Below are 26,683 nucleotides of genomic sequence, written 5' to 3'. Positions count from 1 at the left end.
CTCCGTTTATTTCTATTTTTTACAGTTTTTTTCCTTTAATTGATATACAGTCTCATAGAGTTGTGGTCGGAAAAGATACTTGATACAATTTCAATTTTCTTAAATTTACCAAGGCTTGATTTGTGACCCAAGATATGATCTATCCTGGAGGATGTTTCATGAGCATTTGAGAAGAAAATGTATTCTGGCTTTTTTGGATGGAATGTCCTATAAATAGCAATAAGTCTATCTTGTTGAATGTATTATTTAAAGCTTGTGTTTCTTTATTTATTTTCATTTTGGTTGATCTGTCCATTGGTGAATGTAGGGTGTTAAAGTCCCCTAATATGATTGCGTTACTTTCGATTTCCCCTTTTATGGCTGTTAGCATTTGCCTTATGTATTGAGGTGCTCCTATGTTGGGTGCATAAATGTTTACAGTTGTTACATTTTCTTCTTGGATTGATCCCTTGATCATTATGTAGTGTCCTTTTTGGGCTCTTGTTTGTCTCTTGTAATAGTCTTTATTTTAAAGTCTATTTTGTCTGATATGATAATGGCTACTCCAGGTTTCTTTTGATTTCCATTTGCATGGAATATGTTTTACCATCCCTTCACTTTCAGTCTGTATGTGTCCCTAGATCTGAAGTGCGTCTCTTGTAGACAGCACATATACGGGTCTTGTTTTTGTATCCATTCAGCCAGTCTGTGTCTTTTGGTTGGAGTATTTAATATGTTTACATTGAAAGTAATTATTGATATGTATGTTCCTATTACCATTTTCTTAATTGTTTGGGGTTTGTTATTGTAGGTCTTTTCCTTCTTTTGTTTTTTCTGCCTAGAGAAATTCCTTTAGCATTTGTTTTAAAGCTGGTTTGGTGGTGCTGCATTCTCTTAGCTTTTGCTTGTCGGTAAAGGTTTTAATTTCTCCGTCCAATCTGAATCAGATCTTTGGTAGGTAGAGTAATCTTAGTTGTAGATTTTACCCTTTCATCACTTTAAATATGTCCTGCCAGTCCCTTCTGGCTTGCAGAGTTTCTGATGAAAGATCTGCTGTTCACCTTATGGGGATTGCCTTGTATGTTATTTGTTGTTTTTCCCTTGCTGCTTTTAATATTTTTCTTTGTATTTAATTTTTGATAGTTTGATTAGTGTTTTGGCTTTTCTCTCCTTGGATTTATTCTTTATGGGACTCTATGATGGTTCCTGGACTTGATTGCCTATTTCCTTTCCCATATTAGGGAAGTTTTCAACTCTAATCTCTTCAAATATTTTGTCATTCCCTTTCTTTTTCTCTTCTTCTTCTGGGACCCTTATAATTCAAATGTTGGTGCATTTAATGTTGTCCCAGAAGTCTCTGAGACTGTCTTCAATTCTTTTCATTCTTTCTTTTCTTTATTCTGCTCTGCAGTAGTTATTTTTACTGTTTTGTCTTCCAAGTCAGTTATCCGTTCTTTTTTTTTTTTTTTTTTTTTTTTTTGCGGTATGCGGGCCTCTCACTGTTGTGGCCTCTCCCGTTGCGGAGCACAGGCTCCGGATGCGCAGGCCCAGCGGCCATGGCTCACGGGCCCAGCCGCTCCGCGGCATATGGGATCCTCCCAGACCGGGGCACGAACCCGTATCCCCTGCATCGGCAGGCGGACTCTCAACCACTGCGCCACCAGGGAGGCCCAGTTATCCGTTCTTTTGCCTCAGTTATTCTGCTGATGATTCCTTCTAGAGAATTTTTAATTTAATTTATTGTGTTGTTCATCATTGTTTGTTTTCTCTCTAGTTCTAGGTCCTTGTTAAACTTTATTGTGTTTTCTCTGTTCCGTTTACAAGATTTTCGATCATCTTTACTATCATTATTCTGAACTCTTTTTCAGGTAGACTGCCTGTTTCCTCTTCATTTGTTTGGTCTGGTGGGTTTTTACCTTGCTCCTTCATCTGCTGTGTGTTTCTCTGTCTTCTCATTTTGCTTAACTTACTGTGTTTGGAGTCTCCTGTTCGCAGGCTGCAGGTTCCTAGTTCCCGTTGTTTTTGGTGTCTGCCCCCAGTGGGCAAGGTTGGTTCAGTGGGTTGTGTAGGCTTCTTGGTGGAGGGGACTAGTGCCTGTGTTCTGGTGGATGAGGCTGTACCTTGTCTTTCTGGTGGGCAGGTCCACGTCTCGTGGTGTGTTTTGGGGTGTCTGCGAACTTATTATGATTTTAGGCAGCCTCCCTGCTAATGGGTGGGGTTGTGTTCCTGTCTTGCTAGTTGTTTGTCATAGGGTGTCCAGCACTGTAGCTTGCTGGTCATTGAGTGGAGCTGGGTCTTAATATTGAGACATCGATCTCTTGGAGAGCTCTCGCCGGTTGATATTATGTGGTGCTATGAGGTCTCTGGTGGACCAATGTCCTGAGCTTGGCTCTCCCACCTCCGAGGCTCAGGCCTGTCAGCCAGCTGGAGCACCAGGATCTTGTGAGCTACACAGCTTAGAGAAAGGGAGAGAAAAAAAGAAAGAAAGTAGAAAATAAGTAAAATAAAGTTATTAAAATAAAAAAATTTTAAAATAATATTAAAATAATAAAAGTAAGAAGATAATAAAAAGAAGAGCATCCAAACCAATAAAAAAATCCACCAACGTTAACAAGTGCTGAAAACTAAACTAAAATAAACATAAAAATCGAAAGTGATCCCTCACGTACAGCAAACCCCAAGTCTACAGTTGCTCCCAAAGTCCACCTCCTCATTTTGGGCTGATTCGCTGTCTATTCAGGTATTCCACAGATGCAAGGTACATCAAGTTGATGGTGGAAATTTAATCTGCTGCTCCTGGGGCTGCTGGGAGAAATTTCCCTTTCTCTTCTTTGTTTGCACAGCTCCTGGGGTTCAGCTTTGGGTTTGGCCCCGCCTCTGCATTTAAGTCCCCCTCTGACATCTGTTCTTCGCTCAGATAGGAGGGATTTAAAGGAGCAGCTGATTCGGGGGCTCTGGCTCACTCATGCCTGGGAGAGGGTGGGGCAAGGAATGTGGGGTGAGCCTGTGGCGGCAGAGTCTTGCATGACATTGCACCAGCCTGAGGCGCGCCGTGCGTTCTCCCGGGGACGTTGTCGCTGGATCCTGGGACTCTGGCAGTGGCGGGCTGCACAGGCTCCCTGGGAGGGGAGGTGTGGATAGTGACCTGTGCTTGCACACAGGCTTCTTGGCTGCGGCAGCAGCCTTAGCGTCTTACGCCCGTTTCTGGTGGCCACGCTGATAGCCGTGGCTGATGCCCATCTCTGGAGGTCATTTAGGCGGTGCTCTAAATTTCCTCTCCTCATGTACCCTGAAACAATGGTCTCTTGCCTCTTCGGCAGGTCCAGACATTTTCCCCGGACTCCCTCCCGGCCAGCCGTGGCGCACTAGCCCCCTTCAGGCTGTGTTCACGCCGCCAACCCCAGTCCTCTCCCTGCGCTCTGACCGAAGCCTGAGCCTCAGCTCCCAGCCCTGCCAGCCCCGGCGGGCGAGCAGACAAGCCTCTTGGGCTGGTGAGTGCCGGTCGGCACCGATCCTCTGTGCGGGAATCTCTCTGCTTTGCCCTCCGCACCCCTGTGGCTGCGCTCTCCTCTGTGGCTCTGAAGCTCCCCACCTCCGCCACCCGCAGTCTCCACCCGCAAAGGGCCTCATGGTGTGTGGAAACCTTTCCTCCTTCACAGCTCCCTCCCACTGGTGCAGGTCCCGTCCCTATTCTTTCGTCTCTGTTTTTTCTTTTTTCTTTTGCCCTACCCAGGTACGTGGGGAGTTTCTTGCCTTTTGGGAGGTCTGAGGTCTTCTGCCAGCGTTCAGTAGGTGTTCTGTAGGAGTTGCTCCACGTGTAGATGTATTTCTGATGTATTTGTGGAGAGGAAGGTGATTTCCACGTCTTACTCCTGTGCCATCTTGAGGTCCTCTCTTTTCTGTATCTTTTTGACATGATATGCTACTTACATGATTTTGCTATCACCTATATCAGTATTTCACAAACTTTGGTATACATGAGATGCACCTGTAAGGTGTATTAAAATAGTTTTTTGGGCCTCATTCCTAGAGGTTTCCATTCAGAAGGTCTGGGACAGGGCCAGGATGTTGCATTTCTGACAAGTTTCCAGTAATATTGCTGCTGTTGCTGCTGGTTTAGGCACTGATGTATAGTATTCTTTAATTATGTTCTTTAATAATAATTTTCCCTCAAATATTGTTTTTAAAGGAGACATTTTATCTCTGTTAAAACCAAGTAGATACTGTTGTCTCCCCTGAGTGGTTTGAGCTTGAGGCTTGTTTGCTTATTTTTGGAGGAAAGATTTGGCAAAGATTGGAAGACTTGTAAAATGAACTAACATTAAACTAAGTTTTCTCCTTAATGTAATCGGAAAGGGTGCAACGAAAGTGACGGGAAAAGTAACTTGCTTACCATTTGATTAAAGATTATTTAATCCTGTGTATATGAACTACCTAAAATTACCTTACATAGTACTAGTGGTATACGTGCAGTATTTTAGGAAGTAACGCTTTAGAATATGATTAAGTACTTCATTGTAAATACTTGTGATGTTTGTATGTTGTTAGTTATATTCAGGATCTTATGCACTGATTTAATGTTGATTTACAGTCAGCATTACAGAAAAATTACCTAAGGGTAAAGCAGAACAACATGCTAATCTCATATATAAAACTTGTCCTAAAGAAGTTCCGTTGTTGGCCAAGGTTCTATCTTAATAGTACAGAGTTGAAAAATATTTAATTTTTTGTGCTTGGGTGATGTTCTAAACAGACTGAGCTTTCTCTTTTTTTTCTTAATTTATTTTAAAGAAGTCATCAATGTAGCAGTCATGGCCCCAGAAGCAAACAGATGTACAGTTTTAATAGTATCTAACATTTTATGAACTGGCCACACTTGTCAGAGGAGCAGCATCAGTGACCATGCGTCCTGTTCAATTAGGTGGGAGCGTGGTCACAAACAGCATCTTGGAATGCTGCTCATCTCCCTGCCTTAGGGCAGTACTTCCAGCAAGACACAAATGGTGAATTGCATATTTCCAAAAGATGGTTGGTGACAAGGTACTCAGACTGTAGTGGCAGCTGTAAGCAAGATGATAGAAGAGGTACCAGCAGGACTTGCCTTGAACATCAGGTGCCTGTGACTTCTTAGAAAGAAATAGCAGTTAGCAGCTACTGCTTTACTCAGCAGCTTGAAACAAAAACAGTTTCTTTGTCAGGAATCCCAGAGCCACTTAACTGGGTGCTTGGGGCTCAGGGTCTCTCGCAAGGTTACAGTCAAGGTGTTGGCTGGGGCCGCATCATCGCAGAGCTTGATAGGGAGAGGTTTTGCTTCCAGGCTATTTACATGGTGGTCGACAGACCTGTTGTGGCAGCTGTTGGCTGGACACATCAGTTCCTCACCACGTGAGCTACTCACCACATGGCAGCATGTGTCCTCCAGAGCAAAGGCTCTGAGATAGAGCGAGAGGGGGTGACGGTTCCAGCCAGATGCCTGCAGGGTCCTTCATGACAGCCGCCACCAACGGCCATCAGTGCTGGGGAAGAAGGCGAAGGAAATGGTGGGGCATTGGTGTCACAGGGTCTGGATCAGAAGGAGCCCCGAGCCGGGGAGGTGAGCCGCCCTTGACCCAGCCCGCGTCCCCAGGGCTGACCCCCAGCTCAGGCTCTGGGGCCTGCTGCCAGTTCTCCGCCTTCCCCGCCCCATGGGCCCCCGCTGGGCTGGGAGCCCCTTTGCCCCTCTCTACAGCTCTCTTCAGGAAGGGCCCTTTGCCCTTCTCCACCCAGTGCCCCTTTCCCACCGTGCTTTGAAGACTGTGCTGGTTAGAAGAGGCCCGGGTGGGAGGCGGTCCTCAGGGTCTTCCAAGCGCCTGTACCCCCCACCACCCGACACACACAGCTTCCCAGCGAGCGGCTGTGGAGGAAAGAGGTGGGGCCGCCCCAGTTCTTACTCCTGCAGCATCAGCTCTGCCTCCTGCAGAAGCGGGGGTTAGCCTTGCCCGGCCTTTAGGGACTTTGGTGGGGAAAAGAGCTTTCAAGAGAGGAGGGTGGTTTTAGAGAGGGGTGATAGTGAACGCTGGGAGGGTGGGAGGGAAGAGGAGGGGCGGCTGCCTGTCTCCCTCCCCTACCTCCCCCCGAATGGAGGGCAGAGCAGTTCGAAGGGAGGGAGTCCGTTGCTGCTCAGCCTCAGAATAAAGGCGCCGTTTACTGGCTCAGTTTTAAAAAGAAAAGACAACGTTTGTAACGTCATTTCTAAGTGACATCCATCACTGTTGCACTATTTTATTTGTTAGAAATGAGTCATTAGGTCCAGCCACGCTCAGGGAGGAGAGGGGCGTGAGTATCAAACCAGCAAGAATGGGCAGTGGGGACCATCTTAGATATCACCCCGTCCTGGTAGTGCCTGCCTGCCAAAGGTACTTGGTGTTGTAAGGAGGAAGGGTAGCCAGGCAGCCGGAGGGTCTGGTCTCTGTTCTTTAACAGAGAATCCAGGGTTCTTTGTGCTACGTCCTAAGATTTATTTTTAGGGAGTGAGAGAGGTGGGGGAGGATCAGGGGGAGGATATTGTTAGGGCGCAGAGCTGCTGGATTCATCAGGTAGACTCTTAGAGGTGGAGTCTCATTACCTGAAGATACTGCAGGTGTGAATAGCAACACAGAGTAAGAGTCAAACGTTCTTCATCTTGAGCATTTGAATGCTCTGATTTAGGACTATATGAAATACTGCTTCTGTTCCTGTTAATAGACACTAGTGTGGTTTGAAGACTAGCACATTTCAAGTGGTGCACAGTTTATAGGCAGCAAATAGTTATTCTGTATCATGATTTTAGCTTTATTTTATGACTTCTCAGCGTAGTGACATCTTGTTGCTGTGTACTACTCTCATATTTTGTCCCATTGGGTATGTAGCAGAGAACTCTAGATAGCAAATGAAGATTATTTAATATGGAAAAGTAACAGAGAGAGGCTAAGCATAATGGGTAAGAATCTAGGAAACAGCTGTTTTTGAGAATTAGTCTCAGATTCCTCTTCTTTTCTTCATCCCAGCTCCACCCCACTGTAGTTCAGGCCCCCAGTGCGTTCATTCAGAACTGTAGCAAACTTGACTTCTAACTAGACTCTTCCCTGCGGTATAAACAAGATACGACAAAGTAGACATATTTGAAGTGTACAGCGTCTGGGTTTTGGCAATACGTGGTATAACCACTGTGATTAGTGTACGTATAGTGCGTTTTCATCCTCCCCAAAGCTCTTCCCGCTCAGCTCTCCGCCCCTAGCCTTGGGCACCTGTTGATTTGCTCTTTATTTTGGTAGCTGAGATTTGTCTTCAGTAGTGTTTCATGTAATTGGAATCATACTGTATGTAATTTTTGTGCCCGATTTTTTCAATTATAATGTTTGTGGAATTTGTTGTCTTTCTCTTTTATTACTGAGTAGTGTTCCATTGTATGGATATGCAGTTTTTTAATCCACTTACCTGTTGATGGTCATTTGGATTGTTTATAGTTTTTGGCTCTTTTCAGGGTCTGCAAACTAAGTGGCCATCCACCTGTTTTTATAAAAAAAAGTTTGTTTTATTGGAAAGCAGCTATGCCCATTCCTTTCACGTTGTTTGCAGCTGCTTTGAGGCTACAGTGGCAGAGATGAGTAGTTACGACAGACCAACCACATGGCCCTCAAAGCCTAGTTTGTTATTAGCTGACATTTAAGCAAAGATTATCAACCCTGCTGTTGCATTTTGATAAAGCTGCCATGAACATTTGTGTATGGGTGTTTCTGTGGACATCAAACATTTTTCTTTCAGTTCTTAGAACTGGAATTGCTGGGTCGTACAGAAGATATATGTTTAAGTAAATAAGAAGTTGAGTTTTTAAGAAATTGTTTAAAAGAATGAAGTCATGTGGTGGGGATAATGTTTAAGTATATAAAAAATTATCTGCAGTGATGGTACCATTTTATTTTTTCACCAGTGATGTGTAAGAGTTACATTCACTCCATTTCCTCTCAAACATGTTGTATTTTCAGTTTTAAAACAGATTTTAGCCAATCTAGTAGGTGTACAGTAGTATCTCAGTGTGGTTTTAATTTGTATTTCTTTATGACTGATGATATATTTTTATGTGCTTTTTGTTCACTTTTATGTTTTTGATGAAAAGTCTGTTAAAATCTTTTTCCTTTTGGTTTTGAATTTCGCCTGTTGTTAAGTAGTAAGAACTATTTGTATATTCTTAATGCAGGTATGTTATTTGTTCTGTGAATATTTTCTCCATTCTGTGGCTAAAAAGTTTTTATTAAAAAGGCTTCATTTTCTCCAGTTTTCTAATTGTTTTAAGTGGGAGGGTAAATCTGGTCTGCTTTGTTAGGGCAGGGACAGTGGATTTATTTTTCTTCATTGTTGTATCCCTAGTGGCTAGCATAAAGTGTTGCAAAAACTAGTATCCAAAGTTCTTTTCTGAATGAATTAGAATTAAGAATAACAACAATAGAGGAGGCATATATCACTTAGACCAATTTTTTGAGAGTAAATGAGTTATTTTTCTTTGTTATAATTCTTATCAAATTGATGAAAAGTAAACATTCTTTTGTTCCTGTTGAAGTTTAAAAGCTGATAGTGATGCATTTTGGTCTTGGTGGCAGCACTCAGTCTTCTAGAAGGTCCTCATTATTCTTTTGTGCACAAGTATTCTGCATATTACAAAATATAATCAAGATTTTTTTGTGTTCTCAAAACCAGTTTGTTTTATAAGTATCATTTAGTCATTGCAGAGCAGGAAAAAAATTTTTAACAACATTTTGTTCCAGTGATTTAAAAGAAGCATGGTATTCAATGTTTCTTCATTAAAAAAAATTAATTTCAGGACTTCCCTGGTGGTCCAGTGGTTAGGACTCTGTGCTCCCAATGCAGGGGGCCTGGGTTTGATCCCTGGTCAGGGAACTAGATCCCATATGCATGCCACAACTAAGAGTTCGCATGCCACCACTAAGGAGCACACATGCCGCAGCTAAGGAGCCCGCCTGCTCCAGCTAAGACCCGGTGCAACCAAATAAATAAAATAATTTTAAAAAATTAATTTCATATGCATAAAAGAATGATCTTTGAATTAAGTTTCTTTGGGTAGTTTTTGTTGTTTTTGACAGATCTTTAAAACTTGCTTTGGAAGTTTTCTAACACATACAGTTTTTCTCCCAAGACTAAAGAATGAAAAGGCGTTGCGTCTCAACCTTATTGGTAAGTGGATATACTTATTTGAAGTTCTTCTCTATACCTATTTTCTTTTGACTCTCTTAGTAGAATGCTATTTTTATCTAAGTGAATTTTCTCTACCAGACTTGATCAAAACAAAATAAAATCAGTCATTAAACTCTGAGAACAAACAGTGTTAATAATATCTAGCTCAGTTTTCTAGAAACTGTTTAGTACCTACCTACCTGTTTTTATCCATCCCCCCTTCCTGTCTCTCTCTGTCTTTCTCTCTCAAGTTTAATTCTAGCTCCGTGACCATTAGAATTATGAAGGATTTTGAAAACAACAATTCATATTTAATGATGTGAATATATACATCCTCAGTCTGTATCTCAGTGTCACAGTCTTTTTGTGTGTGTGACAAGTCTAAGATTTCAAAAGAGTGGCTATTAGGCTTTATAACCAAAATGAAAGGTATTTGAACCATTAACTCTAATGCTTTATTATCAGGCAATAGAATAGTATTTCTAAATGGTTTATCAGTAATCCTGGGTAGGGCCATTTCTTGATTTGTAATATTGAGAAATCTAATTGAAAGTGACACCCCGATGGTCAGATTTACTCATAAGGATGAGGTCTGTTAGCTCCGTGATAATAAATGTCAGTCATTCTGCACAGTATCTGGCAGATCTTATATGCTTAAGATATTTACTAACTTTGAGGCCCTGAACAGGTTACTTAACCTATCTCTTCTAAATGGAGATAATAATAATAATAATAATCCTCATAGGATTGTAAAGGTCTTGACATAGTGCCTGCTGCTTGTTAAATGTTCAGCAGATGTCATCCTCTTCATTAGTCTAATCAGACTCTCATTTTTGTTATTTCGGACAAGTTCTATCCTTTGCTTTATAAATACTTAGAACTTCATGTTCTGTTAACAGTGTTCTTTCTTTTTTTAAATTTTTTGTATCCTTACTGGATAAGAAATATATACAGAAAAGCATCCCTCCTACCCTTGTCTCTTGCCCAAATTAAAATGTGACAATTTAATTTCTGACAGACTGATTTAGTTAGCTTTGAGCCCACACAAAACTTTATATTTAACTTTGAAATAAATTTTGATACTGTTTTAAATAGTATCAGCATTGATGTTGAAAATTATAATGATTACCTCTGCTTGAATGATGACTTGTGGTGTTAAACTGTCTTGGTACTTGTTGTTATAGGTGAAAAACTGCAGTGGTTTCAAAATCATCTTGATCCCAAAAAAGTAGGATATTCAAAGAGAGATGCTTGTGAATTAATTGAAAGGTAAACACTGGGCATGTTATGAGCAAAGGGTCAGTAACAGGAATTCCCCAGCTTGATTCTTCAAGATTCAGAGTTCTATTCGGGATTTATAGATGAGCAAATGAGCTTTGTTATCAAGACTTTGGATTCTTATACAAGCTTACCCATTTTAGTAGCGTTGTAACCTTTCTGGGCCTCAGAGTGGTAGTTAACCCAGTTTCTTGGCTTCCTGGAGGAATGTCATCTAAACTGACATCTAGAGATAGGGGCTAGCAGATTGAGGTGAGGTAGTTGGAGCCTCTAGGCAGAGAGAACAAGATCTGAAAGGCCCGGGGTGAGAGCAGCGTATATTTAGTGATCTGTCAGACATTTAATAAGACTGAAATAATAGGTTCAAGGAGGGAATTGTGACAGGTAGGATAAACAACCAGCTTATGAAAGATCTCAGATATCAGTGTAAGAGTTTGGACTTTATCCAAGGACCGTGGGAGACATAGTTACAGCAAGCACCTGAGATGGTCACATTTTTAAACTTTAGAAAGGTCACAGTTGGAGGAATGAGGAAAATGGATGAGGGGGCAGGCTTTGGCTGGGAGACTACTGAGAGGCTGATGAAGCAGTCCAGGCAAGAGGTGATGGTGGGAGCAGTGTGGTGCAGAGAAGTGAAAGAGTGCAGACATTTTAAGGAGGTGGAAGTCCCAGTCTTTAATGTGGCGTAAAAGGGAGAGAGGGGAAGGAGTCAAGGGGGGCACTCGCATCCCTCACTTGGGCAGCTGGATGAATGGTTGTAGCAGGGGATGGAGCGGGTCGGGAGGGGGCGCCTAGGGGCAGCGCGGAGGCGAGTCCAGGGATGGCGTGCTAAGCCAGATGGAGATGTCCAGGAGGTGGCTGAGTACGTGGATACGGAGTTTGTTTAACAGACACTTTAATGGCAGGCTTTGATGTGGTCACAGGAATTTTGAAAATGGTTCAGTTACCACGAGAAGGTCTGAGGTCTGAGAACGTAAGGGACTCAGAGGAATATAAAAACTTAAGGGACAGGCGAAGGCTGGGGATTATGGCGTTTTTTTGTGTGTGTGGGGGGGAGATTATGTTTTAAATGAACTAATATAAGCCAAACAGAGACTCTCTAAGTCAGATCATTTTCTTGTTTTTCAGGTATTTAAATCGGTTCAGCAGTGAGCTGGAGCAGATTGAGTTACACAACAGCATCAAGGCCAGGCAGGGCCGGCGGCACTGCGCCCGAGAGGCGGTCATCAAGCAGACCATGGAGCGTGAGCGGCGGCAGTACGGGGGCTACGGCCTTGGTAGGAGCGGGAGGGCAGCGGTAGGGCAGCGGTACGGGGGCCTTGGTGTGTTCTCAGGGTACCTCCCTTCTTTCTAGTCGGATTTGCCTTTACTTATTCTATTTATTTAGTTTAGTTTGATTTTCTTCCTTTGATTTCCTTTCCTTTTGAGGGTTTGGAGTAATTTTTGAATTCATTCTTTTTTTTCTCCTACATTCCCAAAACTGTCAGTGTTGACAGTGACTTATCTTTCTACTGTGACAGTAAGGTTTTCCTCTCCCTTCCGGTGTATACTTGATTTGCTTTGTTCTAGAGTTATTACTTGCCCGTCTCCAACCACATCGTCGTTTCTTTAGAGTAAGTACTGTGTCCTCTTGTCTTTGTAAGTCTTGTAGTAAAGAGCTGTACTTGTTGCAGAGTTTCTTGAGAAATTAGAGAAATCAAATTTTCTTTCTTAGCACTAGCATTTTTTACAGTTCCTGAAGACAAGTATGTCGTGGGCTTAACAACACTGTCTGAAGAAAGGCGCTTAGGAGGAGAGGAGAGGGCACTTGTAAGGGCTTGCAAAGCCCAAAGTCAGGTGATGACCCAAGGGCTACATGGCCTGCAAATGGTGTTTGATTGGCTTAGTAATTGTCAGCATAAAAAAAATCTGCTGATTTCACATGAAAAACGTAGATTTCTGGCTTCTCGTAAAACATGCGATGGTCTGGCAGCATCGTCTGCTAGAGCAAAGTAGCAACTATCCCTTTTAGACTTGAGCATTCAGTGGTCCCACACCTTCCTTCATTCACATTCCCTGCCTGGTCCCTGTCGGCATTCCTGTGTGGATTTGCTTGGGAAAGTACAGTAAATGAAATGCTTAAAGCAACATGAGGTTTTTAAATTTTAATAATAACAGTAGGGCCCTGAAGCAGATACCCTGTGGGTAACTGTTGTGTTGGTCCCAGCCTGTGCATAGCGATGCTGTGCGCCGGGAAGGTCAGGGGCGGCCTCCACAGGCGTTTTCCCCACTGGAGCCAGTGTTGTGGCTGGACCCCACCCTCGTGGTTCTTACTGTGATTGGAGGGTGCACCTCAGCAAAAACTGGCAGGGAGCTTTGAAAAAAACAAGATTTAGTGCTTAAAAGTCCTGGACGGTACAGGACATGCCTGAGGGCCACACAGCGAGGTCTCCAGTAGAGAAGGGGGAGGGAACAGGGACCTGGGGCCCTGCCTTTGTTAGGGTCATAGGCGGGATGCCTGGGGTTTCACGGGTTCACTCTTCATAAAGGCACCAGAAGGGGGAACGGGGTCACTCAGGCGGTTAGTTATCCACGTTCCCTGGGGCTTTCTAATAGGGGAACTTCGTGGGTGAGGAGCCTGGTCCCTCACCTAGCTGTTTTGCTGGAGCTGCGTCAGTCTGGCCGTAGGTAGATCCATAGAGTTGGATGTCTTCGCAGCGTATACCTCGACAGTTGGAAGGTTAGCATCAGGCACTTAACCTTCAGCGACACTGTGAGCCCTGAGTAGATGGCAGTTCCTCTACATCATTCCTAAGCAGTGAGTTTCTTCACTGAAAAAACAACAGAATAACTTCAGAACTAGATAGATCTGGACTTAAACCCTTACAGCTTACTATATAACAGGGCAAGTTTCTTCCCACCCACTCCCTGGCCTTGTTACCTTCCATTTAAAAATAGAGGTAAATAGTGCACCTCCTTCCCAGGTTGTTTAAAAGTCAAGTGAGGGGCTTCCCTGGTGGCGCAGTGGTTGAGAGTCCGCCTGCCGATGCAGGGGACACGGGTTTGTGCCTGGTCCGGGAAGATCCCACATGCCGCAGAGCGGCTGGGCCCTTGAGCCATGGCCGCTGGGCCTGCATTTCCGGAGCCCGTGCTCCGCAACGGGAGAGGCCACAGCTGGGAGAGGCCCGCGTACCGCAAAAAAAAGTCAAGTGAGATTTCACGTATCAAGTGCCTGACACAGAACCTACTGTAGAAGGTTGAGGGAGAGCTTTGGCCACTGTGTCCTTTTCACCTCAATTTGTCTATGCTTGTAATCTCCATTTCTTCATTTTTCCATTTTTATTGGAACCCCTTAATTAGGCTTTTGTAGCCACCACTCAACTAAAAGCCCTTGTCACCGATGACCTTTAAGTTGCAAAGACACATAGTGCCTGTACTGGGCACTCATGTAGTCAGCTTTTCTGCAGTGTTTGATACAGATGATCCCTTCATTTCTTGTCACACTTTTTATTTGGGGTAGAAGCCCCTGACCTTCCCTGGTTTTCCTCCAAGTTAACTGGCCATGACTTCAGTGTCCTGAGTTGAATCCCTCATAGCCTCACAAACTAAATATTGACCCAGGTCCCTGTCCTTGGGCCTCTTCTCTTTTCTATTTACACGAATTCCTGAGTTGATGTCATTCAGTCCTGTGGTTTTAAATACCATTTAAATGCTCATAACTTCTAAATTTATATTCTCAATACTTATCGCTAGAACTCCAGACTTGCATTATCAAACTTGGGTTTCTCAGAGTATCTACTTGAATGTCTTACATGCATCTCCAACTTATGTCCCAAAGCAGAGTCCAGCTTTTCTCCTAAAACTCACTTCTCCTGCAAGCTCCCTGTGTCCGTCAGTGACATCACCACTTGCCCTGTCACTTGTGTCAGAAACCCTGCCGACAGTTTCGCGTTCCACATCCAGCTCATCAGCAGGATATACTTAAGAGTCTAATGGCTTGCACTGCTGCCCCCAGCACCTCTAGCTCGAGCCACCACCATCTCAGCTCTGCCATCATGACAGCCTCCCAGGTGCTCTCTCTGCTTAGTCTGTTCAGCCTGCAGCCGCCAGGTTAATCAACAATAATTGACGGCACACTCCAGGTCAGACATCTGGTGGTGGAGCCAGTGCTAAAACTCAGACCTCGTCTTCCAGTTATGCCACAGTCCTTATTCCAGATGCATGGAATGTGTCTGGTGAAAAAAACTTTGTCAACTCTGTCAAGTTTACAAACATCTAGAACCGTGGGCAGATTGTCACCAAATGCTGTGTTGATAAGGTTCAGAGAAGACGAGATAACTGACATCTCTCCCTCTTGCTCCTGGGGGTATAACTGTTTCTGACTCATTTTATTAGAATTTCTTAAAAAAAATAATTATGCTTAATTTATACCTTTTAAACACCTGCCCCCTCATACTCACGCTCTTATTTTCTGAAGGTATTGTAAAAGTCAGCATACAGTCATGTCAAACATTTTTATCTTTTTCATTAATTGATACTGGATTTTATTTAATATTTTATCCATTGGCCAGAATTTTTGCAGCAGCGTTCCATTTTTTGTTAAACATGCCTCTTGTGTTCCATCAACAAGGATGATCCATGCATATAGGTTTATGATCCTCTTTCTAATCATGATAAGGAACTGTCATACACCTAGTTTTCATTTAAAATGGGTTTAAATTTTATTGAACTTTATTGAACATCTATTGATTATAGTTTATTAAAAATTTTTTTTACATTTTTAATAGTATTTTTTAATATCTAATAATCCTTGCATTCCTCAGGCAAACTCTACCTTGCCAAAGCGAACTATATGCTTGAACAAATTGTACCTTTCACCAAGAAAATATGTAAAACAACTGAGCATGTTGTTGTAGGGGACTGATAGAATTTGCCAGGCACCTTTACTGTTTAAAAGGACAGAGTTTATTTTGTTGATAGGTTTGTTCTATTTTATAGATTCTGTGGTAGAATACATTATTTAATAGTGTTCTTTTTGAATCACCTTCTTATAAAGTAAGTTCTTTATGCTTGCAAAACTTACTTTTCATTATAGCATTATAATCATGCTTTGAAATTTTGTTTTTCTTTGGATGTTCTTGCTGGCTGTCAGTTATTATTGTTTCTGAGATAATAAATGAGGAAACTATAACTGTTATAATAGAAGACATTGCCTAATAGATATAAATTATTTTCTTTTCCAGAGATTCCAGACATTTTAAATGCAGGTAATCTGAAAACTTTTAGGTGAGTCTGTCTCTTTTGTTCTTTGAAGCTGCAAGTAAAATACTCCCTTTTGAGTCTAGACGTTAGAGCTAAAAGAAAATTAGGGGGTTCTTTTTAACCTTTCCTCTTTCATCAGTTGAAGTAAGAATTTTCCTAAGTTTAGCATTTGTTAGAGATGCCTGATGTACACTGAAATGATAATGACCTGGTGCTTTTGTTTTTCAAAATACTTTAAAATTCTTTAATATAGTACTTAAAGAACATGATATCCTTGTTCCTCCCTGGTTCTTATTTTTTAAAAAGATAAATTGTCAGCAGCAGACTTGTTGGCTGAGTCCTGTCCCCATACTGTTTGCAGCACCCCCTTCTGGAGAAGGGGGCTAGTGGGAAGTGGTATGGGGGAATGGTTAAATCATAAAGAACCATTTGCCCCAGTGGTTTCTCTCATAGTGCTGTGTGACCGAGAGACCAGTGAGTAGGATTTCCTGTTTCCAGTTTTCAAACATGGCTTCTTTGTCTTTAGAACATAATTTTTATTAATCATTTTGATATTAGCTAGACCATGTTGATCACTCTGAAATTTTAATTGAAATTAGATACCTTTAAGTCCATATTATTTGAAACCCTTAAGCTTATTTTATATTTTTATACTTCTGAACTCATAGAAAATATTTAATATTCATAAAATATTCGCTCTAATAGAATTTATTGATCATATTTAAGAAGTGGTTCACTTTCTAGCCTATGTACATGTATTTATAAGTACATGGAGCTTAAGATTATACATTAATTATTTTTGCTTGTAATGTTAAGTAATCAGATATATAAATGTTCTCTTTATTCCTAAAACAGTGTATGTTCTGCCTCCCCCAAAGAAAGCCAGAAATGAGAAAAAATTAGCCTAGACTGTTAGTATCAGAGTTCAGTTCTCAGAAGAATCTTCACATTGCTCGTAAAGTAATTGAACATAGGATTGTCACAGAAAAGCTGGGGTTGAAGAACTAAAAGTTTTCTATTATAACCAAAAAAATTGTTTGATTACTAAAACAATTGTGATTTACCATTGTGTGTGAAAAGAAAAACCTTTTCTGACTGCATTTTGGAGATTTTCCAGGATAATGTAGTTCCTACTTCTGAAATTCTTAATACCATATATGTCCTAATAGAGGGAAATGTTGGGGTTAGGAAGAATAAAAGAATGGAACGGAGTTTCCTTGTAACTTCTGCCTAACATTTTCCTGCATTGTTTTGGAAATTTTGAATATGTGGAATTCTCTGTGCAGTTAACCGCTACTGTAGATTAATGAGAAAGTGCAGTAAGTATGGAAAAAGCATACCTCAGTTCTTGGGACATTCTTTTTTTTCTAGTGTATTTATATTATTTCCTCCTAGAGCATTTGAATCTGCTGTAAGTTTGTAAACTTTCTAATGCTTAGTTTTGAATATTGACTTTATTACTTCCCTACCTCACCCCTCACCAACTCTCTGCATTCTCTCTTTTGTCTAGGGAATGGGATTTTGATCTGAAGAAATTGCCAAACATTAAAATGAGAAAAATCTGTGCTAATGATGCAGTGCCTAAGAAGTGTAAGAAGAAAACTGTGACAGCTGTAGACACAGATTTAGGAGAATTGGAACTGAAAGATGAATCAAGTGACACAGATGAGGAAATGACTGCAGTGGCCTAATTGTCTTTACTTGAGTTGAAAATAAGTAATTTGAGAACTTCAAGTTACACTTGAATTGATTATGGTAAATAATTGTCTCTACACAACAATTTGCTGTTTAGCTTATTCTCTTATATGATGAGAATCCCATTTTCAGTTTCAAAAACAGTGTTACGATTTTAACTTAAAAATGAATGTTGCTTTATGTTTACATTAAGTTGTTAGACTAGGTAGAAATGCTCTGCAAAATCCATTTAATCTGAATTTCTGGGGCTGGGAGAGCAATATGAACGAGGACAAAAAATGTAATTTTTCCCCTAATGTTTACTTAGAATCACCTAATCTCACATTTTGGGGTACGGGCAGCAGCTGTTTGCTAGAAGGTTACTGTGGTACTTCTTGAGCAGTGACAATGGCAAAATTGCCTTTTAGTAATGTTTTATTCTTCTTCCTCTTACACGTTAAAACTATTTTCTTTCCTTTTAAAATAGGGAAAATGTCATACGGAATTTATATACATTTATGGATTGCACATTGCTGTTATTTATTAACTTTGAGCCAGAGTTAGTTAAATGGTTTAAAAAAACCAGTAACTATTCTTGTTTTGTTGATCTCCTGCATTTAACCTGTTATCTTGATAAAGGGGATGAATGATTTCAGGTTAGCTCTTTTGGTTTGTATATTATTTTTTGCTTTCTCATTGTGAAAAGTGATAGGTTTTATTTGTGGAAACAGAACTAAAGATTCTAGTTATTTCAATTATCTTATTTTTTCTTCTAAGAGATAGGTTAACCTGACATATAACAGTATTTCTAGTATCATGAAAAACATGGATGTGGTTGAATGTTCTTCACAGAAATTGTTAAATGCAGGTATCTTCTAGTCTGTTTTCTAAAGAATGCAATGCAAGAGTATTTGAGTATTTTCAAGGAAAAAAAATGCTGTATGACGTAACTAGGTATCAACTAAGTCTTGTTAACAGTTTTTTTACTTAAGAAAATTAAAAGTAAAACATTTCTATGATTTTTACTTCTGAAGGTTCTAATTATTTAATGTTTAATGATTTAACTGATGCTGCCTTGCTTTGGCTTTAAGTAATCTGTGCAAAAGTATGGTTTTATGGTTATATAATAAGTTCCTATCTCTTTAGTCATTGGCAAATTTCCTTCTCCTTTTTTGGGGGGAGGGGATTCATTTTTAGTTTCAAAATGGCCATAAAAACTGAGTCATAAATTACAGTAAAGAGAATAAAAACCGATTTTTCTGGTCTGATATTTAAAAAACATTACTGTTAGGTAAATAACTTGTGAAAATGGCAGATCATTCTCCCCCTCAAACATTTGTCCCTGGTTTTCCTTGTGCTTTCAAAGCAAAAAGTATAACAAGCTATACTGCTTGGAACCAGAACAGATAAATATTTGTTGAATGAATGAATTTAGGACGGTAATTGTCATGTGACTCCTGGCTGGACCACAGTAGCCTAAGGGATCATTTGTCTTCAGAGTAGTGCTCTCAAACAGCCCTTTAGCCACTGTGTATAGAACATGTTCTTTCTGCAGTGACATACCCGGCCCCTTTTCAGTGAGTGTTAACACCTTTGTAAGGTAGCTTCTTCAGTCCATGGCCATGGAACAGAGTAAGAGTAACACTTTGTTGGCACTTCTGTGTAAACTAGTGGCTGGCAAATAGTAAAATGGAATGGCAGATAGTGTTGTAAGTATTTTAGATGTTGTAGGCCAAATGCAGTTTCTGTTGCATATCCTTTTGTGTATGTGTGTGTGTTTTACCACCCTTTAAAAATATAAAACCCATTGTGGCCATACCCAAATAGGCTACAGGCTGGATTTGGCCTGCTTGCCACAGTTTGCCAACCCCTGGTCTACATCAGCAAGCTGAATTCCATGGACTTGGGCTAATGATACGTTTCTAAGCTCAGATCTGGTCACTGGTATCTGCAGTCTCTGTTCCTGATATCTGGCCACTTCTTGCCTTGCAGACAGATCTCTCTTTGGGACTCTGTTCACCTCAAATAGCCTTTTCTACTCTTGTAATGCTTATGCTTCAGGGCAGGAGGTTAAATAGGTGTCCTCTTTGGTATGTTTATTTGATGGGGTATAATTTTATTTCTGACCACTTTTATTTTTTAAAGAAGTTTTAGGTTTACATCAAAGTCAAGAGTCAGGTAAAGAGATCTCCCATGTACCACCTTGCCCCTGCATAGCGTCCCCGCCAGCCTGCCCCTGACTGACGTCCCCTGCCAGATGGTACCTTTGTTACAGCTGATGAACCTGCATTGACATCCAGCACATTTGGAATGAAATTCACATGCTGTTCCATGGCCAGAGAGGCCTGAGATGTTCTGATTCCTGACGGCCTCTCCAACCTCAGCTTGTTTCCACGTGCCCTTGGCTGGCTTCATTTCAGACTCACTGGCCTTCTGTCCTTTCCTAGGGTGGGACGGTACTCTGCTGGCACCCGGATGACTGTGTGTGTGTCCACCGAGGCCAGGCTTGGTTGCAGCTAACCTGAGCCTTGGAAGAATGCTGTTTGGTCTTCTTGGAAGAGGAGGACATAGGATGCTTGTGAGGAAGTACCCCAGGGCACTCCACATTTGCCTCCCTGTCTTCTGGGGAGGAAAAGTGAGACAGGTTGTCATTGCCTCCCAGGTTCTGATGAAGTATGAGACTTCCCTGCCTCAGTCTCGGTCGTAGTTGCAGGCTGCAAAATTGCTTAGCTACATCATGGAATTGGCTTCTCAGCAACGGGCGTCCTGTCCCAGATATTGTGTTATCCCCTCCTCTGGCCCCTTTTATTTCTGTGCCTTCCCTTGGGATGAGCCTCATGGGGAGCTGGCACCTCTGTTCATCTTTCTTTTGCCATCTCTGTAAGTAATGAACTTACTCTAACAAGGGCTTGTTTCCTTACTGGCTGAATCTTGCTGGGCATTTCTTGTTTGGGACTTTGCTGCCTGCCTTGCCATTTCCCTGAATTAAAGCATCCACCCGACCCTTGCTGCCCTTGGTACCCGTCACAGCTCCCAGTTTTAGATCACTAGCTGAACACACAGTGACAATGATCTGTGATCTAGGTGTGTTGTAATTTGGGAGGTGTGAGAAGACTATACATGTGGGTATCCGGTTTGGGCAGAAGAATGAGCTCATACAATTAGTCTAATAAGCCGGCAGGCACCCTGGCCAGGCAGTCTGTTGACTCACTGGATTCAGGCTTAGAAGTTGGGGCTTTGGAGGGGGACGTTTTCTTCACTAATCACCAAACCTCCTCTTAGGTTAGAAATAGATTCCAAAGTCTTTCTCTTAGTATTATCTCTGGGTAGAAAAATGCTGTTACATTTTTTTGTATATCCAAGCCTTATTCATGAGAAAATACTTTCTCTAGATTACATAGTCATTTTTCTTAAAAGTTTTTTTTTTCTTCTTTAAAACAGGGTTTGAAAGTCTGTATAGATTATTTGCGTTGGTTTTCCCTTGTTAATGCACCTGTTTAATCCTTCCTAAAATGTCATGGGTTAATCAACCTATGTTGGCCTTAAAATATGTTCAGACCCTGCTTAAAAACCCAGACCATTATAAAATCTTAAGAACTCAGGCTTCCCTGGTGGCACAGTGGTTAGGAATCCGCCTGCCAATGCAGGGGACACGGGTTGGATCCCTGGCCCGGGAGGATTCCACATGCCACAGAGCAGCTAAGCCCATGAGCTACAACTACTGAAGCCCACGTACCTGGAGCCCATGCCCTGCAACAAGAGAAGCCACCGCAATGAGAAGCCCACGCACCGCAACGAAGAGTAGCCCCTGCTCACTGCAACTAGAGAAAGCCCGCACACAGCAACGAAGACCCAGCACAGCCAAAAATAAAACAAATTTATATACATATAAAAAATATTAAGAACTCAAGGCTGTTTGAATGTTGCAGATACAAATCTGCAGAAATCCAGGTAAGTTAGGCAAAAAATATAGAAACCACAACAAAGGTTTGGATCACTTGTTTAATATACAAAGTCTGTTTCACAGGTAATTATTTTCTTTTCCTTAATTTGTCTTAGTACACATTATTCACAAAACAGTAAACTGTTAATGCAAGAGAATTAGGTAAAACCGAAAAAAGTACAAATGCTCAATCCCCAAAATTGCACACAGTTATAATTTTTCCTTGTTTGTTTTAATGCAGTTTCAAATGGGCTTTCTTCAGATGTGGAGGAAACACTGCAGCCCAAAATAACAGTACTTCCTTTCAACTGTATTGACAGGTAAAATAGCACCTTTGGGCTGACTTAAGGAAAGAAAACTAATTTTCATCTTTCTTAATTAAAGTGTAAGTCCTACACAATTATCGTATGACAACTACAATAATGATAAGTTTTAAGAGCTCTACTTTGTTCCAAAATATTCATTGGCATGGCAAGGAAAGGTAAATTGTGTCAGGCAGATGCAAAAATCTTCCTCCCCACCTCACCTCCATAACCATTAGAGAATCTTAGTGATGTCATTGCTCTAATGAGCTAGTTTTCCAGCCCAAGTAAGTAGATGTTTTAGGGGACCTTTTGCAAAACAAGATAAGTGTGACTATGTGGCCATCTCTCTGGAACTATAATCACATGTAACAGCAGTTCAGAGTGAGAATAGATGTTTTAGGGACCTTTTGCAAAACAAGATAAATGTAACTGTGGCCATCTCTGGGACTATAATCACATGTAACAACCCCGGAGTGAGATTTAATCCTAGGGCATTTTGAAAGACTCCAGAGTATATACCTGTCTTCCTTTTATTTCTCCATTGCTTTATATCCCAAGTCGATGGGAACATTTTGTTTTGTTTGTTTACATTTTGTTTGTACTTAAGTTTAATTGCCCTTTGGACTTCACTTTAAAAAAAATACTGATTTCATTTCTTTACAATTTAATCTTTGATCTTACACAATTAGAGTGACAGTTCTTTAAAAAATCAACAGCATAAATGTATGTTTTCTGGTATTGATAATACCACAGATTCATGATGATAAAAAGCCAAGGTTTTAGCAGAACTATAAGTTTATTCTTCAATTTCAGTTCTTTGTTTCAATTCCATTTTATTTCTTATATAAGCAGGTAAGCATGCTTCAAAAAATTGCCATTCCGGAGAGCAGTTTTTCTTTTTGAAGGGTATATCCAGTCCACAGAAGTGTTGTCACAAAGCCAAACCCGGTTATCGAAAGGACAAATGTACCATTGCCACACAGAACATAAAATAATCAACATTCGGTTTTAAATGCACATAGTTACTTCAGATTGTTTGAACTACCAACAACCATTATGGGAAAACTTTTAAAGATTTAAATTCAGGAGTTCAGTGTTTAAAAAATAGCAGAATAATGTTGACTTTTAATGTGTTAGGGAGCTATATTATTTTCTCATTTCAAGAAAGTCAAAGCCTATTCAAGTTCATTTTGAGAATTTACGTATGGTTTTAAAACACCATGTCATTTTTTATCATTAATACAGTAATGCTTATCTTTACTTTTCATTCTAGAATTTCTTAGTGTTCATTATGCCCCTTGATAAATTATTATTTATTAAGCCAGTTGTCTTCCACTGTGAAATTATGCACTTACCTATATTGCTAAAGTTTGGACAGAATTTAAATGGTATTTATGGTATAATTCAGGTAAATAATCCTTTTCCTTACAGAGCAAACAAAAGAGAAATCAACATTTCTTTGTTTGCTGGTGGCTAGGTTTTGTTCCCTCAGGAATATTTGTAAACAACTGTTGCCATTGCTAAACCTCAGGAGAAATGGATTAATAAAATGCTTAGGAAAATTGTCAGAAAAGAATGAATCACATTTAATCCCTTGGGTGAGGTGCCATGGTTAAATCCCCTAAAGCTTCATTATCCATGAGTGTATTTATCTTAAACCTTGAAAATGGAAATTTAAGGAGTTAATACAAAGTCCAGGTTGTTTAAGCTTCATGTATTTTTAATTACACCACTGTGTCTTTATTTGTGCAGAAATTTTGGTTCAGTTTAGTTGCCTCAAGTTAGTTTTTCCTGTGCCTTCATTCCGCGCTCCTACAGCAAGTTTTAAGAAAGATGGGTTTTAAACCTTTTGTTTCCTGCCTGACATGAATACCTTGACGTTTTTCTCATGTTTATACAGGAACAAACACATGCCACACACACACACAAAGTTGATACTGTTGACCTTTGCTTTATTTCTAAGGAACTGGGACTATTTGGACTCAGTGTCAGCCACTACTCATATTGTATCAAACTTCTCCTCAGAAAAAGGTTATTTCTCTTTTCTTTCCCTATGGTAACCTGTGAGGAAAAAGCCCACTGACAATTACAAAGTGCATCAGTGTGATACCCAGATTTGTGCAATGCGATACCCATGCTTTGGTTCTATGGCCATCACGGTTGCCTTTTCACAATAATAAATACGACAGCTAGCAAAAATAAATCACCTCATTTTATGTAAGACATCTCTCTTTGACAGGCCACTATATTTACAACCATTAATCTAGCTCACTGCTATGTCATTCACACTTCAGTTCTACATGAATATGCAAAGAATACAATAATCAACTGAACTGTCAAACCTAAACAATTCAATTTATTACTTATCAAAGAATCTGTTGAATATTTTTGCCTCCCAGCTGAGCAAGGGAAATACTATCAGCTTTTTAAAATACAGTCTGAATGCTTGGTCATAACTACTCATCTGTCAAGGTGACACCTCATTAAAAAAAAAGGTACGTTTGACTTAAAGATATTAAATTTTAATTTTCCCTATTATAAGTGCTTCATAGTAGCAAATAAGTTAATTTCAGAACTTACCATAGGCAGATTGCTTTATAGTTTTGTTTTTTCACCCTTTAGAGAAATGGTAACTTCATCTAACTCTTAACCAAGATATTTAATTTGATTAATTTAGTGCTTTGTAAAATAGTATTTGTGATACTTTGAATAAGAGAATGAATTAAGCTGCTGTTTTGAGAGATTCAGTTGTTAAATGAAGCAAAGGCTTTGTCTCTAATTTTAGGTCTGCACTAGCCAATAAGTTCAATTCAAATTGAACTATGCTGTAAACATACTGGATTTTGAAGACTTGGTTCATAAAAACTGTAAAATAACTCAATACTTTTTTATATTGACGACATTGAAATGATAACTTGGGTATATAGTGTTAAATATATTATCAAAATTCATTTCACCTATTTATTTTTACTTTTTCTAATGGGGCTACTAGAAAATTTAAATTTGCATATGTGGCCTTCATTTGTGGCTCACATTATATTTCTGTTGGACAACACTGTTTTAGAGGGTCCAGGTGGAGTATACAAGGCTTCTGTGGGTATTTAACAGAGCTAATTAAACCCAAAAATCTCTGAAAATCATGATTTAAACATAATTCCAAGTATTAATATCTTCAAATGTGTATTGCATCTATTTTAAAAACATGCATCTGTCAAAACAACTGGACTCCACTATAGCCATAAAAACCTGTTAGCTGTCGAAGTATGAATATCAAAATATGCATCTTCTGAGTTTGCTTCTGATGTGCCTTAGGAATAATGCAGATAATTTCAAGCTTAAAACCAAATGTGTTTGTCATTTCCAGATGAGAGAGTTAACATTACAAGGCCCTAGAAGAAAGACACGTTGCAATTCAAGTCCGTATTCTTGACCTTGCCCTGTTACTGTAAAGACTCATGGGTCTGTCCGGTTAGTCTCTCCTCATTGCCTGAAAGCATCCCTTGCTCCAGTGGTCCTTGTCTCACAAATCATTCTCCAGCCAACTTTTCACATTTTCTCTTCACACTTGAGACTGCTTCATGGGATCCTGATCATTTGGTGTTTCTTCTCCTTCCCTTTTTGAGCAAAGAAAGGACAAATGAGTCAGAAAGAGGAGAAGATAAAGAGGGTGACTAACTCAGGATCACTTCTGTCACTTGTAGTGGCTGAGGGCCAGGTGATACTCCAGTGACACACTCCCGGCTGGCCCCATCACACGGGTATGACTTCGGGGGGGCCGCCCTCCGAAGGTGGCAGTGCGTTGGTCCCCGTTTGTAAGGCAGGCACTGCCCCGGCGTCCTTGGCGTCCGTGTTCACCGTGCAGGAGCAGTTCTTCTCCAGCTTCTTGGCCGTGTCGGGGCAGTTCTGCACAAAGATCACGCGGTTGTAGGCCTTCAGCCTGCGCCACAGCTGAACGTAGACCTTGCACTGTACGTACATGAAGACCAAACCTCCCGTGAAGCCGATGGCCACCACAACCAGTTTTGTCCAAAATGGCCATTCAAGGACACCTTTGACATAAGAGAGAGAACATTACCACCAAGTCTTTATTGATCATGCCAGCCTGTTAGTATTTCATAGATCAGGAATATATACTTAACAACTAGTAAAAATTATAACCTGATTGCTTAACTGCTTTAAGTATTCTCGAGGTATTGCCAAAATCGTACATGAAGAAATTCTCTCCCCTACCACTGTAATGATGTCTCTCATCTCTCTCAGCCATCAAGAACCTACTGTGATCATCAGATACTACATCAGATTCTTACTTCGACATTTATTCCTTACAGCTAAATCTTTAAGGAAGGATACTGCACATACTGAGTGAAAGAATCAGACTTTAGGATCCTCCTAAGGTAATGTAATACGTACATGCGTGGGACTGTACCCATGGGTTCCCCACCACCACCCTCGTTACCTTTAAAATTTAAAAAAAAAAAGAGAAGCTGCCACATCTCAGAATTCCTGAGTATAGACATGCATAAGATTTAGGATTTTAGTTACTCGTTTTATCAATCTTATATTTTGTTACTGAGAACCATCTCTTTCTTAGACATCAATCAATATTTTCTCTTAATTTCCATCACCATAACTAGAAATGGACTTTCTTTCACAAAGAGTTTTTAAAACTATGTCATGAGCGTTTCTGTAACTACAACAGTATTTACGCCACACATAATTATAAATGTTAAATATATGATGGTCAAGAGACCACCTCTTGCCAACATTAGGATGGTATGGAGGATGTGATAGCTGCCTTCATTCATGTGAGAGGCTGTCAAGTAAAAGAGAAGGGTGGGTTGGAAACCACACTTTAGGGAAGTTGGGTTTTATTTACTTATAACAGTAAATAGAGTTATAAGAAACATCATCTGTATTTTGTAAGAGTGACATTTATGAATACTTTGTACTTCTGGAAGCAAAATGGACCCCTGCCCCGTTTGCCTCGTGTTGAAGGGCTTGCCTTGCTCCTTAATCCTGTCTATGCAAGGAGAACAGGCCTGACTCACTGAGCTGG

At 40.6% G+C, this 26,683-nt stretch overlaps 2 protein-coding genes across 5 annotated transcripts in view; one reads left to right on the top strand and one right to left on the bottom strand.

Annotated features, from left to right (window-relative positions):
• TMA16 (translation machinery associated 16 homolog) overlaps window positions 1-18,332 on the top strand; it is a 42,144-nt gene extending 23,812 nt beyond the window's left edge. The window contains exons 3-7 of the mRNA XM_082639898.1: window positions 9,149-9,186; window positions 10,371-10,455; window positions 11,593-11,741; window positions 15,687-15,729; window positions 17,216-18,332. Coding sequence (XP_082496024.1) covers window positions 9,149-9,186; window positions 10,371-10,455; window positions 11,593-11,741; window positions 15,687-15,729; window positions 17,216-17,396 — 496 coding nt within the window. The 3' untranslated portion in view covers window positions 17,397-18,332. The remainder of the gene's footprint in view (window positions 1-9,148; window positions 9,187-10,370; window positions 10,456-11,592; window positions 11,742-15,686; window positions 15,730-17,215) is intronic.
• Window positions 17,553-26,683, bottom strand: part of MARCHF1 (membrane associated ring-CH-type finger 1) — a gene marked incomplete at its 5' end in the record, with an annotated part of 448,487 nt that continues 439,356 nt past the window's right edge. For all 4 annotated transcript variants that reach the window (XM_082639864.1, XM_082639863.1, XM_082639865.1 and 1 more), the window contains one exon: window positions 17,553-25,676. In XM_082639864.1, the coding sequence (XP_082495990.1) occupies window positions 25,378-25,676 (299 nt within the window). In that variant the 3' untranslated portion in view covers window positions 17,553-25,377. The remainder of the gene's footprint in view (window positions 25,677-26,683) is intronic.

Source organism: Mesoplodon mirus, assembly GCF_964341445.2.
Source record: "Mesoplodon mirus genome assembly, chromosome: 2".
Taxonomy (NCBI): Eukaryota; Metazoa; Chordata; class Mammalia; order Artiodactyla; family Ziphiidae; genus Mesoplodon; species Mesoplodon mirus.
This window is presented reverse-complemented; position numbering and strand designations above follow the sequence as displayed.